This window comes from Fusarium coffeatum, assembly GCF_003316985.1.
Source record: "Fusarium coffeatum strain FIESC_28 chromosome Unknown BRIP53273_contig_282, whole genome shotgun sequence".
In the NCBI taxonomy this organism is placed as follows: Eukaryota; Fungi; Ascomycota; class Sordariomycetes; order Hypocreales; family Nectriaceae; genus Fusarium; species Fusarium coffeatum.
Genome location: NW_022158073.1, coordinates 1 through 14,167, shown reverse-complemented (window position 1 = coordinate 14,167; position 14,167 = coordinate 1). Strand labels below are relative to the sequence as shown.

The following is a 14,167-nucleotide window of genomic DNA, read 5'->3' as shown; positions in this document are numbered from 1 at the left end:
CTGTTCAGCTATAACATCATGGGCCAAGCCGCATCTGACTGGAAGCAGAAAAGAAGCGTCAACACCTTGCTTCAACTTGCCCCGGAGAGGAACCCTGGTCATGATGGTTCTACCTCAACCTTTCGACGTGAGACTCTACTTGCTGCTCTCTCAAATGTTGCAGCCGCAATCAACAAGAAAAAAGGACACGTAACCATCATTGCTGTCGGCGGTGCTGTCAATACTATCTACCTCAGGTCCCGTGAGACTACTCACGATGTCGATTTTTTCAACAACAACTTGACAGCAGAAGACTTCGAGCGATTGAAAGCTGGTGTTCGGGCTGCATCCAAGATTGACAAGACGTTGACGAGAGACTGGCTAAACAACCGCACAGCATTCTTCATTCCCAAGGACAAACAACACTCACTCACTGCACAGGCATTAAACCAGAGGGAGGTCATCTTTGAAGAGCCTGGCTTGACCGTACTCGCTGCACCTTGGGAATACGCCTTCTGTGGCAAAGTCGATCGCCTGTCCGTGGGTGGACTGCATAGCGCCCAAGATTACGACTTGAGCGATGCTCTTGAATATTTGCGCCGATACTTGACCAAGTCTGAGCTTGAGCATATCCCAAAGTCAACTGTTCAGGCGTAGTACACTCAGTTTTCGCTGGAATGGCGTTCGAAGACGGACGAAATTATTCAGGAGATCAACGAAATGCACATGAAGCGTCCTGGTTCTAAACCTGTTATTGTTTAGTACGCATGAGTTTGTATCTCGACATCTCATCATAGTACAGGGTAGCTGCCCCACCATGATGGCGGCGTCAATTCCGAGATTCGCCCAAAATTTTGACATTCAACATCATCAACTCTACCGCCGACAACATCAACCCATCAGCCGCAGTCTCTCCAACGCTGCGTGCTACAAGTCACAATGAACACAATTTTCTCATCAATCACGCGCCTCGCGCGCCCAGTCCTGACCAAGTCCCTCTCTCAATCACCCAGGTACGACCCTCGAAATACCTCTATCAAACTATCTCTGACCTCATTAGGACATTCACAACTCTCGTTCCTCTCCGACCTTCCCTAACTCCCATGAACGGCGCCATCCGAAGAAGCGTTCTCCCATCAAGCTTCACCCCCTCGACAGCTGCCTCGGCCGATATCGTTCCTTCAAGCGCCATCTCAGCACACCCCGCGATGGGAGATATGCAAATTCGCTGCGGACCTCGAAACACCATGAACGGACACACTAGACTTGTTCAGAAGCGCAGACATGGTTTCCTCGTCCGAAAGCGAAGCAAGACAGGAAGGAAGATTCTCCTCAGGAGGAAGATTAAGGGCCGAAGACACATTGCCCAGTAGATGCCGAGAACATTGGAGGGGTTGGATGACACGTCAATGAAGCCGCGGTGGCATGTGTACGATACGAGAAAGGGATAGAGAGAGGTGGTTTCTGGGGTCCTGATGTCTCTAAGCCACCCTCGTGATACGAAATTCTGTACAAAGACTACGAAAACAAAAGATCTTGCACTATTTCTCAGCGGAATTGCATTCGACAACTGAACTTGCATCGAAGCTGAAGTTTAAACAGGGATTCATCATGCAAAAGATTACGAGCAGACGTCATTGAAGCTGACAGTTGAGTGTCAGATAGGTGGTCGACGTCGAGTTTGGAAGGAGGTTAAAAGCCAATTCGAAGCAGCTGACTTCGGAGCGTATTCTCGAATGAGAAAGAGGAGAGGGTAACTGTAGTTCCGATAGATCGAATGCAGTGCTAGTTGGGGTTCTTGGTCCACCGGAACTAGTTCAACACCATCACGACGACTAAAACCCCGCAAAGTGACAATCACAGGCTTCTAGTCAGGGCAGGAAGTGAACATCAAGGACTGTGTGTTCCTCGGCTGGTTAATTGCTGGTGTGACCACCTGCAGGTCTTGGGTGCGCCGATCATCAGGTACGCAGTAAGCGGGAGCGAACTAGTGAGCGATTATCGAGAAGAAGTGAAGATGAAATGCCTGATGTGTATTGGAGCGCGTTGTAGTTGGGTAGTATCTAAGACTAGTGTAACTGTTTTTGAATCGATTATTGATGCCAAGTATATATTTAGCAGACAATTACACCTGAAACTGCAAAGTGTCAAGTGAGTTGTGTAAAAGCAATACTAATCCAGAAGCTGATAGAATTGATAGACCTGCTTCTATGAGGATAGTCCAAGAGTGTACTAATTATTATCAGTAACATGAATTTCTTTTCAGTTGTCATTTCTTTTGACCTGTCTGAGCGTGCATAAACTTGTTATGTTATCTCTCATTTCTCTCACAAGCAAAGGTGACGACAATGGTGTGCAATAAAATGCAGCTTACATCGGCCCGCCATGCATCAAAAAGACAAGATGGTGTGCAGAACGATAAAAACGGTAGGTGTCAAGAAATTGGATGTCTGACAGCTGAAACTTGATTGCTTTTGTGTGAATATTGTGATAATCTATTAAGCCATGCGTTGTTATTATTGTCGCTATATTAAATCGTTGTGACTATAGTAAACGAACGGGTAAAAGCGATATTCCATGTCCTCCAATGCATGTTGATGGGTTAGGTTAATTCTCTATTCGGTATTCCCCAGATATCGGCACTTGTTCAACTCCAGATAATTCCCAAAAGAGTTGACAAAAACCTGTTTTCTTCAAAAGGCACCCCACCTAACAAAAAGTCCCTTCTCTTACAATCCCTGACTATCTACAAAAGGTTCTCGATGCGATAAATTAATAATGAATTACATTGTTGCATAGCGGTCAAGGCTGTGACAAGGTTGTTCGCATTCTGGGCATTGCATTTGTCGATCGGATGCAAGTGATAGATGTCGTGTTTGTGAAAGATGGTTGGTCAAAGCTGTTGGATATATTGATAGCTCCGGCGGTAAATCTCTTGGTCTATATTCTATAGTATCTTCTATAATTGGTCGTTCCATCACAGTGACACTAGACTTGAAGTCTCAGACTATGGACCAACCACTCTCTTACGATTGACGCGACCAAATCACCAGACTTGTCAAATTTTTTCTCCTATTCAAATTCACCCAACTCGAGATAGAGCCCTACCGTCCCAACATTTTGAAAGCCCTGGCAAATGCTCCTCCCAGGATGTAACAGAAGCTAAAGAGTGACCCCTGCAACCATCACGACCCTCACGTGGTCCGAGATCGTCGTTACCTGTATTGGAAGCTCACTCCGGGCCCAAGGGAAACGGACCAAGGAAAAATAGAGAAGTCAGATCTATAGAACAGAAAAAAAGTGACTATTCTGACCAGGATCAGGGAAGCCGAGAATGCGGGGTGACTGGCCTCAACACACACAAGGGACAAGACAAGGGACAAGGCAAGGGACAAGGCAAGGGACAGCATTGTTACTGCCGGAGCGGTTCATTTCGTTTTTGGGTCATGGCGGTTATTAGACCGACTATACTGATACTGGGTGAGCATCTTTGCCAAGATGGGGTGAGAAGCTATGGGCGGGTATTGTGATGGAAAAGTGAAGCTACAAAAGAGTATATAAGCTGTCACATCCCTCGATATGGGATCTTATAAGTCGGGATATCAGGGCCAGTTTCAGTATTCAGCATTCTTTCTGAGGGAGTTGCACCTTGTTACAGCTTGTCTATCACTTATACCCTTGATCCTTACCCTTGCCTGTCAAGATGCGTGTCCTGTCACTCCTCTCAGTTGCCACCTTTGCTGTGGCCAGTCCTCTGAGCGTTGAGGACTACGCCAAGGCTCTCGATGAAAGAGGTAAACATTCTCCATCCCTACACAGTTACCTATACTGACATATCTAGCTGTTGCTGTCTCCAACGGTGACTTTGGCAACTTCAAGTTCTACATCCAGCACGGTGCTGCCTCATACTGCAACTCCAACGCCGCGGCTGGTGCAAAGATCACCTGTGGAAACAATGGCTGTCCAACAGTCCAGTCCAACGGTGCTACTATCGTGGCATCCTTCACGTAAGTACCACAGCAGAATCTGATGACTTCAACTTACACATCTAGTGGTTCTAAGACTGGTATTGGCGGCTACGTTTCGACCGACTCTTCACGAAAGGAAATCGTCCTATCCGTTCGAGGAAGCATAAACATTCGAAACTGGCTCACCAACCTCGACTTCGGCCAGGAGGACTGCAGCTTGACCTCAGGTTGTGGTGTACACAGCGGTTTCCAGAATGCATGGAAAGAGATTTCTGCCGCAGCAACCGCTGCTGTTGCAAAGGCCCGCAAGGCGAACCCTTCGTTCAAAGTCATTGCCACAGGTCACTCACTAGGTGGTGCCGTCGCTACACTAGGCGCTGCAAACCTTCGAGTTGGTGGAACACCCGTTGACATCTACACCTACGGCTCCCCCCGAGTTGGAAACTCCCAGCTCGCTGGTTTCATCTCGAACCAAGCTGGTGGAGAGTTCCGCGTTACCAATGCCAAGGACCCTGTTCCCAGACTTCCTCCTCTGGTCTTTGGATACCGCCACACATCCCCCGAGTACTGGCTGTCTGGTGCGGGAGGCAACAAGGTTGACTACACCATCAATGACATCAAGGTCTGCGAGGGTAGTGCTAACCTCAAGTGCAACGGTGGAACCCTTGGATTGGATATCGATGCTCACCTGCACTACTTGCAGGAGACTGATGCTTGCTCTGGTGGTGGTATCTCTTGGAGAAGCCGAAGATACAGAAGCGCCAAGCGTGAGGACATCTCTGAGAGGGCTGCTCCTATGACCGATGCTGAGCTTGAGAAGAAGCTCAACAACTATGTCGAGATGGATAAGGAGTATGTCAAGAACAACGCCGCACGCACGTCATAGTACGACATTTACGCAGTAATGATATACCATGATTAATTTCACAAATACAAATAAACAAGTTCAAAGTACAATAATTCATTGACTAGCTGAGTGCATCGTGACCATACGCCATGCATTGGATATCCCTAACAGAAATACTCGGTTGTGTGTCACAAACTCCAAACTCCAAATGAACTCGCTTTTGGTGCACGGAATTAATCATCAGATCCCTCAACGACCATACCCTGCGCGTTGGGGACGCCCACAAGAATCACACCACGGGGCACGCGGACACTCTTCACCTTCATGCATCCAAACACATTGACCGTGCGAATGTTGGGACAAGCGCGGAAGATGGAGCCCAGAATGAAATCGGTCACCTCTTCACAGAAACTGATCTCCAGTTCTTTCAACGCAGGGTATCGAGCATTTTCATCGAAGACCTCTTCAAAAGCCTCACGTGAGATGTGACGGCATGCGTGGATGTTGAGATACTGAAGTTTATGACCAGAATGAGCCATCAACGCTCTGAATCCATCGCTGCAGAGACCAATGTTATCGGGGTTTTCTCGGGGCATTCTCGCATCGACCTGTCGACACTTTTGAAGGTCGATATAGGATAGTGGGGGATTGGCCCAGTTGTTGAACAACTCAGCGAACCCAAAATCAGTCATGGTCTCACTATCAGTGATGCGAAATTTGGTGAGAGATCGACAGTTGTCGTGAATAGCTCGCAATACTGCATCATCGATGCTAGGCACAATCTTGAGAGACAGAGTCTGAAGATTGGCGCCGATGCTCCGAATGACCTTGCAGTAAGCGTCAGATCGAGTCTTGTTCTGCAGCTGAAGTCCGAGATGTTCCAAAGATGTCAAGTCTGCAATCGCTTTGACACCATCGTTGGTGACCTTTTGGTTGTTCTCAATCTTGAGTCGCTTCAAGTTGGGACAGTGGTCTTTCATCGCGGTAATAGTATCGTCCCCAAAGTGGTTGTCGGTGTAGTATACTTGAATTCCCTTGAGCCATTGGCCCTTGGCTTTCATGAACTCATGCCACTTGTCTTCACTCAAAAGGTTCGCTCCGTGGAGGTAGAAAGTTTCCAGAGCAGTGTCACGAGTCAACAAATAGTCCATCACTTCGTCCTTGAACTGGATACCGCATCGAATCTTGAGGTGCTGGAGTTTTGGGGCGATTTGGAAGATCGACATGTAGTCATTCTCCGTGAGCTTTGAGCCATCGTAGATGTGCACACTCTCGGTCGTGGGTTGAACGAAGAGAGGCAGAGTTTCGGTCTTTAGCAGTCGGCGCTTGGAAAACATTCGGGCGATCTTATCAATGAGATGATCGGGAAGATCTCCAAGACTGTCAGCCAGATCGACATTCTTGGCAAGGGTCTGAACACAGAGAGTAGCCAAACTCTTGGTGCCGACATCACCATCAAGAATTCGACTTTGAATCGCACGGCGTCTGCCAACACCACCCGCAGCAGGAGCCTGCTTCTTGGGTTTCTTCTTCACTGCGCCTTGTCGTTCCTTCGCAACCTCCCTTCCACATGGGGCACAAAGAAGTCCACCATTTGGACCAGCTACCGAGTAAGGTGTGACGGTGAATCGTTTCTCGCAGATTTCGCAGTTCTCCATCTGACCGGGCATAGGGCCAGCGTAGCCGTCCATGTTCATGATCTCTCGGGCAAGATCGTCATCGGATTGGTCGTCGTTGTTCTTCTTGCGCTTCTTGAAAGCTTTGGTCTTCTTGATCTTTGCGAGTTGCTGCTTTTCCTGCTCCCGCTTGCGCTTTGTCGAGGCTTCGTCACTATCGTCTGGAGAGCCAGCGAGTCCGGCGCCAGCGGCAGAAGATTCCCCATTACCGTTGACATCTTGCGCAGAATCTTGCGCAGCTTGTCTTCGGCGAGCATCTGCGGTCGAACGAATTTGGGCGGCAGAGATGTTGTGCGACTAAACTTGGTCAGTATGGTCTTAGTTGAGCTACAAGAACACTCACGGCCAGGAAATCAGTCAAAGCGGATTGGCTAGTAAATGTTAGCTTTTATATGTATATCAGTCGCATATCCAAACTTACGGTCCATAAACAGCACGTCTGGCGGGCTGATTTTGGTTTCCATTCTGCCCATTTTGGTCTTGAGCCTGATTGTTGCTCCTTGTTGATCTCGCCCTGTAAATATGATAAGCTTATCGCCACTCAGAGTCATGACGTTGACGGAAGAAACATACATGGTTGTTAAAAGATCGTGGTATGCACCTCAAAACGAAAGACTTGTGCAGGAAAATGTTCCCCCAGATTTTGCGACCACGATGAACCCCTAAAACTTAACGGGGAAGAAAAAATCAAGCTTTAAAAGGAGTCGGCGCAAAACACAGAATTCATGCGAGTCGGGCAGGTGCAGTGGCGTTCCCGCTGCCGCCCCCCTCGCACGAGATTGACACCGTGTCACGTGATGCAATCGGCTTCCAAACAGGCATTTTAGGTGGTAAATCGAGGATCCAGGCACGATGCACCCCAATCAGATCGACAATTTAGACCCCCTTGCCCCTGACACGTGCCTGCGCGTAGCGGGGTGTTCTTTCCCTGACACTGTGAACCGTGAATTGGGGTTCCCTTTGAACGGCTGAAGTAGGCAGGAACGCCCCCGAAAAAGGAGCTTGGTGGCGACTTGCCTCAATTGTACTTTACTTTTTTTCACCTTTCGTCTTAAGTTTTATTCTCATCATCTGGTCTTGAGACTTTTCTTTTGACTTCTTTTAGTCAAATATTGTTGTTGCCTGCTTCATTCATTGTCTGTTTGTTGTTGCCCGCAGTGACTTCGTTTGTCTCTATTCACGGTCACCATTCATTGTCACTGCATTTACACCTGTGCAGATAAGCAGGGGTTCAAGTGCCGCCCTTCACTTGTCATCAGGCTCCCATCGTCAGATCTTTCTTTATTGCGAAATCAAATCGCAAAAGACATCCCTCTCATTTCTCCATCATCGTGCAGCTACACATCCCCAAAAATCCTTCGTCGCATCACAGTCGATCGCATACCCTTGTATAGACTGACATCATGGCCCGCGGTCGCCCTTCGACTCGAGGGACTCCCATTGCCTCGTCGGCAGCAGATGGTGAGCTTATCAAATGAAAGTAGATTTTCCACTTCTAACAATTACTAGCCTCTCGAGAGCCATCAACTGCATCAGGTCGTGTGACCCGTTCTTTGAGAAGTCAAGCTACTTCTACTGCCACAACTCCCGCCCCAGACGCAGAAGTCCAGGCGGCTTCAACTGCACGACCAAGAGGTCGTCCTAGGAAGAGCATTGTTGAGGCCGATGCATCCATTTCTGTGCAGTCACCAACCCCCGATGTTGTCCCTGCCAGACGCCGCGGACGCCCAAGCAAGGCTCCTGTTGCTGAGAGCGAGTCTGTATCATCAGTGCCCACCCCCAAGGACCTCGAGTCGGAGAGTGATTATTCAACTCCGGCCTCGAGCAAAGTAGCGACCCCAGCAGCCGGTGATCATGTAAAAGTCGAGGTTGTCATTCCTTCTGCCTCGCATACCATTGACCGTGAGCGAGGTTTGCGCAACAGTGCGTACTCAATGAAGCCAAGGGGCAAAGGCAAATCAAGAGTCATTGAAGATTCCGAGGATGAGGATGATGATCTTCTGGAATTTTCTCGGAACGCTCAAGCAGCTCGCCGTATTCAGAAAGGTTACGACCATGAGCCAGCTCTTCCTTCGCCGACTCTTCCCTTGCGCAGAAGCGGTAGACCTTCTTTGTCAAATGCTCCTACCCCCCAAACCTCGGTCAAGCGACAACGGTCTTTAACTGAAACAAGCTCCAAAAGAGGAAACCCATCAAAGAAGCAGAGAGTCATCCCCGACTCTGATGAACAAGACATTGACATGGATGCTGAGGTTGCTGTTGGAATGGCATACGAGGACGCACAGGACGAACAATCATCTCTGAGCTCACACGGTGATGAGTTTCCTTCAGAGGATGAAGTCAGTGAGGAGGAAGATGACGAGTACTCCAGCGACGAAGACGTCCCATTAAGATCCAGAAAGGCCAAGGGAAAACAGCCAGTGCGTACCATCGCAACCCACCGCAGAAAGCCTGTCGTTGCCGCAGCCCAGCAATCTACCGCTGCACCTGCGCTGGACGACGGCCCCTCAGGCGATGAACTTGATGCTCTTGAGAGGGATTTGGGTTCGGCCGTGTCATCTGACGACAACAACTACGATTCCCTCATTGAGGCTTCCCTGGACACCGGTACTAGCGATACTGATGGAGATGGCAACAGGTCTGTTGCTCCTATCGCCCAGAGACGAGGTTTCACTGCGGGCCGTCGAACCAAGCGCCACATTAGGGAGCGCGAGCGTTTGGTCAAGAACCATCCTGAAATTGAAACAATGTGGGATACTCTGAGAAACATGCCTGTCATCAAGGCCACAAAAGCCCCCCAGCCTCAAAATATCTCACGCCAACTCAAGCCCTTCCAGCTTGAAGGTCTAGCCTGGATGCTGGAAATGGAGAAGGGAGAGTGGAGAGGTGGACTGCTAGGTGATGAAATGGGTCTGGGTAAGACTATTCAGGCAGTATCTCTGATAATGTCGGATTACCCTGCGAAGCAGCCATCCTTGGTCCTTGTGCCTCCCGTTGCCTTGATGCAATGGCAGTCGGAGATCAAGTCCTATACTGATGGCACTCTGAAGACTTTCGTTTACCATGGTACAAATCAAAAGACCAAAGGGATCACTGTCGCCCAGCTCAAGAAGTACGATGTAATCATGATGTCGTACAACAGTCTTGAGTCGATCTACCGCAAGCAGGAGAAGGGGTTCAAACGAAAGGATGGTATTTACAAGGAGAAGAGTGTCATTCACGCGCTCAACTTCCATCGAATCATTTTGGACGAAGCGCACTGCATTAAGACACGAACCACCATGACTGCCAAAGCATGCTTTGCTCTCAAGACCAACTACCGATGGTGCTTGACTGGTACACCTCTCCAGAACCGAATCGGCGAGTTTTTCTCCCTAATTCGCTTCTTGAACATTACCCCCTTTGCATCTTACCTTTGCAAACAGTGCCCTTGCTCGATGCTCGAGTGGTCCATGGATGAACACAGCCGCTGTTCTGGTTGTCAGCATGCAGGAATGCAGCACGTTTCCGTCTTCAACCAAGAGCTTCTGAACCCCATTCAGAAGTATGGTAACAGGGGACCAGGAACCGAAGCTTTCAAGAACCTTCGACTGATGACCGATCGTATCATGCTCCGTCGTCTGAAGAAGGATCATACCAACTCTATGGAGCTTCCTGTCAAGGAAATCTACGTCGACCATCAGTTTTTCGGAGAGGTCGAGAACGACTTTGCCAACAGTATCATGACCAACGGTCAGCGCAAATTCGATACATATGTTGCACAGGGTGTTCTCCTCAACAACTATGCCAACATTTTCGGTCTCATCATGCAGATGCGACAAGTTGCTGACCATCCCGATCTGCTCTTGAAGAAGAATGCCGAAGGTGGACAGAACATTCTCGTATGCTGCATTTGCGACGAGCCAGCTGAAGATACCGTGCGATCTAGGTGTAAGCACGACTTTTGCCGAGCTTGTGTCGGTAGCTACGTCCGCTCGACTGATGAGCCTGACTGCCCTCGTTGCCACATTCCTCTGTCGATCGATCTCGAACAGCCAGAGATTGAACAGGACGAGAATCTTGTCAAGAAGAACTCTATCATCAACAGAATCAAGATGGAGAACTGGACCTCATCTTCCAAGATCGAGCTTCTTGTTCACGAGCTGCACAAGCTCCGTTCTGACAATGCCTCACACAAGTCAATCATCTTTTCCCAGTTCACCACCATGTTGCAGCTTATTGAGTGGCGTCTCCGTCGAGCTGGTATCACTACAGTGATGCTTGACGGTAGCATGACTCCTGCTCAGCGACAGGCTTCTATTGAGCATTTCATGAACAATGTGGATGTTGAATGCTTTCTCGTTTCGCTCAAGGCTGGTGGTGTAGCACTGAACCTGACTGAAGCCTCTCGAGTCTTCATCGTTGACCCGTAAGTTTATCAGCCCCTTCCAATGGTCTCTACTAACAGCTGTAGATGGTGGAACCCAGCTGCAGAATGGCAATCTGCCGATCGATGCCATCGTATTGGACAGACTCGACCCTGCACAATCACCCGTCTTTGCATCGAAGATTCGGTCGAAAGCCGAATGGTGCTGATTCAGGAGAAGAAGACCAACATGATTCACTCTACCGTCAACGCTGACGATAAGGCTATGGAGTCTCTCACCCCCGAGGACATGCAGTTCCTTTTCCGTGGTTCTTAGAACTGATATTCTATCTGTACATTTTGGTATTGAGATGTTTTCAACGACATCTATTGTTTTGTCCCACGATTAGTCCTACCCACACACGGGTAGAGGTGCTGCACACTATGTGGCTCTTAGCTACTGGGATCGGATACGGAGCAAGGAGTTAGGCGCTAGCACAGCAGGCTGCGTTACGATACATGGTTGATTTTGGTGTTCTCAGGAATGTATGTATACGTGCAACTGAGCAATGAATAAATAATACCCTGAGAAGTTGCATTGATCTCGTGAATGATGAAGGTGCACTCGTCTTATGAATCATTGTTGAACAACAAGTTTCAGTAGACACGTATAAGATGATTACCAGTAACAAGTTCCAAGACAGACTTTATTAAGATTAGGTTATCTAGTGAGTCTATCTATTTCTTCTCTGTCTTTTCTAGTTCTCATCTGAACAGTTCTGTGTCGTTATCCATTTTACTGGATCTCAAATCGTATAACAAAAAGATTCTCCAAAGAGAAAACGAAAGAAACATTTCCGCTAGCCAACTGGTCTAGCATGATCTAACAAAGATCACAGGCCGAGAAGGGCCTTGGCACCAGGCTCACTGCAGACGTAGATAACGTCGTGAGCGTTGGAGAAACCGTTGAACTGAGTGGCAGAGCACTTGGTGTAAGCGCCCATATCCTCAAAGTAAAGCCAGTCACCAACATCGAGAATGGGGTCGAAGCGAGTGCTGTCAGTGATGCGATCGATACCGTCACAGGTAGGACCCCAGATGGAGTACTCGAAGCCTTCACCTACGGGAGTAGGCTCAGCTACAGCAGTGTCGAAAAGGGTCTTGCCGGAAGCGCGGAGGACCTTTGCGGTGGGCTGCTGGTGATCGAACATGATGTTGGAAAAGTTTCCGTAAACACCGTCGTTGACGTACAGCATGTATCCCTTGCCATCGAGAGTGGGGTCCTCAACGGTGCGGCGAGCGATGATGTTGCAGGCGATGGTGAAAGCAGTGGCAACATAGTAACGACCGGGCTCGGCGATGATTTCGACACCGCTGTGAGGCGGGAAGAATTCGTCGAGAGCGCCACGGAGGACAGTGGCCATAGCTTCGAAAGTGTCGCCGCAGAAACCACCACCAACATCAAGGGTGCGCATGGCAAAACCAAAGTCGCGAGCCTGCTGGAAAACAGTGTGGGCATCGCGAACAGCCTTGAAGAAGGCAAGAGGATCAGAGGCACCAGAGCCAACGTGGAAGCTGACGCCAACAACGTTGAGACCAAGGTCCTTGGCCAGAGCAAGAAGAGCCTCGGTGGTGTCCATGGCAGCACCAAACTTCATGCTGAAGCGGCAGAGGGACTCGCTGTCGTCGGTCATGATGCGGAGGAAGAGCTCGGCTCCTGGGTAGAGCTTGGCGATCTTGTAGAGCTCATCGGCATTGTCAAAGGTCATCTGCTTGACGCCCACAGACTTGACGTATCGGACGTACGAGTTGGTCTTGCAGGGTTGGGCGTAGATGATGCGGTCGGGGCTGAGGCCTGAAGACAGAACCTGCTCGATCTCGGTCTTGGAGGCGCAATCGAAGCCGGTGCCGAGCTCAGACAGAAGCTTGATGATCTGAGGATCGGGGTTGCACTTGACGGCTGTGTGTATGTGTTAGTGGTTGTGTGACACGGTGTTACACAGAAAACGTGGTGGTTGCTTACCATAGAAAGGCCGGACCCGAGGGAGATTCTTCTTCCAGCGGAGATGCTGGCGGTAGACCTCGCCGAGGTCGGCAACGAAGAAGGTATCTTCGTCACCAGGCTCACACATCTCATGGTCAATGGCCTCCACGCGCTGGTGGAGAGCCTGACCGATGAGTTGCTTGGGGGTAATCAAGTCATGTTGCGCAAGAGGTTCCTGAAGTAGGGGTTTCTTTAATGCGATATGAGGATGATTGACATTGTGGTTGTAAGTGTCGAGGACAGCCGTTGCCATAACCATATCCCAAACGTTTCTGGGGGTTTGTTGGAGGGAGTTTTGACGAGGGAATTGAGTCCGGGAGAGACTTGCAAGTTGTCGTAAAAGACAAGAGTGAAAGAGTGATTAAACCGAAGATTTCGGAATGGGTGTTAAGGTGGTCGGGAACGGTAGCAAACGTTTCCCTCGGTGATTTGGCGAGGCCTCCTCGACTCTTCCTCGGCGAGAGGAAGAACCTTCAAGTACCTCCTATGCGGCAGCTGACGGGTGTCGAAGAACGACGGGGGAGTATAGTCGGGTCTTGGATGTTGCAAGACGGAGAGATCGAGGAGGTTGTTATCGTCGAGCAGCAATAGCGACGGGAGGGGGGATCGCGTTGATGATGTGGGAAGGCTTGCAGAGGCTGAAATCTTTGTCACTGACGAAGCTCACGGCCGGAGGAGCCGTGGTGAAGATGGTGCCTTTTTCGAGACCAAAGGCAGGTCGAGTTTTTGGTTGGAGGTAGAGCTACTGAGAACAGTTGCTCAACGGGTTATGTTATTGATATCAACGGGTTGATATCAACGGTGAGTTAAAGTTATAGAGTTAACGTTGACAAGATAATTGACAGAAAAGTCGGGTAACAGGAAGAAAAGAGGGAAAAGATGGGGGAGACGGCAAGTCCTTTTTATATGGTCTTGACCCAAGACAGAAAAGATGGAGGTTGTTTTTCCAAGCCCAGTTCAGTCACAGTCTGTGCTGATTCTATTTCCAGTGGTTGGTTCGGCAGGGGGCAAGAAATGTGGAGGTTCTTTACTCTCTATCCAAGTCTAGGTCGTTCGGTTGTGTCTTGAAGGTAAGGTGAGAGAAATTTTTGCCCTCCACTGTGACGTTTACAAGAGGGGCTTATACTTGCAGGGGTATTTAATGGCTTAGACGGGAACAGGAGACTGTGCCTGATTATCAGTACTCTACTTGTGTCTCTATACAATTACAGCCACAAGCAATGTAGACTTTGTTCTTACAGTACAGTACTTGGAGTAAACAATAACATGTGGCATGAGGTGACCTCGTAAAAAAAAAAAAAAAAAAAA

At 49.1% G+C, this 14,167-nt stretch overlaps 6 protein-coding genes across 6 annotated transcripts; 4 read left to right on the top strand and 2 right to left on the bottom strand.

Annotated features, from left to right (window-relative positions):
* Positions 1-18: 18 nt before the first annotated feature.
* On the top strand, positions 19-636 carry FIESC28_10037 (uncharacterized protein; the record flags this gene model as incomplete). Its single annotated transcript, XM_031164172.1, has 1 exon — positions 19-636. One exon carries the CDS (start codon positions 19-21, stop codon positions 634-636), a length of 618 nt encoding a protein of 205 aa, XP_031011754.1.
* A 282-nt stretch (positions 637-918) lies between these two features.
* On the top strand, positions 919-1,352 carry FIESC28_10036 (uncharacterized protein; the record flags this gene model as incomplete). Its single annotated transcript, XM_031164171.1, has 2 exons — positions 919-992; positions 1,040-1,352. 2 exons carry the CDS (start codon positions 919-921, stop codon positions 1,350-1,352), a joined length of 387 nt encoding a protein of 128 aa, XP_031011753.1.
* Positions 1,353-3,682: 2,330 nt separating this feature from the next.
* On the top strand, positions 3,683-4,833 carry FIESC28_10035 (uncharacterized protein; the record flags this gene model as incomplete). Its single annotated transcript, XM_031164170.1, has 3 exons — positions 3,683-3,773; positions 3,821-3,986; positions 4,032-4,833. 3 exons carry the CDS (start codon positions 3,683-3,685, stop codon positions 4,831-4,833), a joined length of 1,059 nt encoding a protein of 352 aa, XP_031011752.1.
* Positions 4,834-5,027: 194 nt separating this feature from the next.
* FIESC28_10034 (uncharacterized protein) lies at positions 5,028-7,045 on the bottom strand (the record flags this gene model as incomplete). The annotated part of the gene is made up of 3 exons (XM_031164169.1): positions 5,028-6,767; positions 6,814-6,841; positions 6,888-7,045. The coding sequence occupies 3 exons, from the start codon at positions 7,043-7,045 to the stop codon at positions 5,028-5,030; spliced, it is 1,926 nt and encodes a 641-aa protein (XP_031011751.1).
* Positions 7,046-7,873: 828 nt separating this feature from the next.
* On the top strand, positions 7,874-11,152 carry FIESC28_10033 (uncharacterized protein; the record flags this gene model as incomplete). Its single annotated transcript, XM_031164168.1, has 3 exons — positions 7,874-7,931; positions 7,980-10,878; positions 10,924-11,152. The coding sequence occupies 3 exons, from the start codon at positions 7,874-7,876 to the stop codon at positions 11,150-11,152; spliced, it is 3,186 nt and encodes a 1,061-aa protein (XP_031011750.1).
* Positions 11,153-11,708: 556 nt separating this feature from the next.
* On the bottom strand, positions 11,709-13,118 carry FIESC28_10032 (uncharacterized protein; the record flags this gene model as incomplete). Its single annotated transcript, XM_031164167.1, has 2 exons — positions 11,709-12,775; positions 12,839-13,118. 2 exons carry the CDS (start codon positions 13,116-13,118, stop codon positions 11,709-11,711), a joined length of 1,347 nt encoding a protein of 448 aa, XP_031011749.1.
* Positions 13,119-14,167: the final 1,049 nt, after the last annotated feature.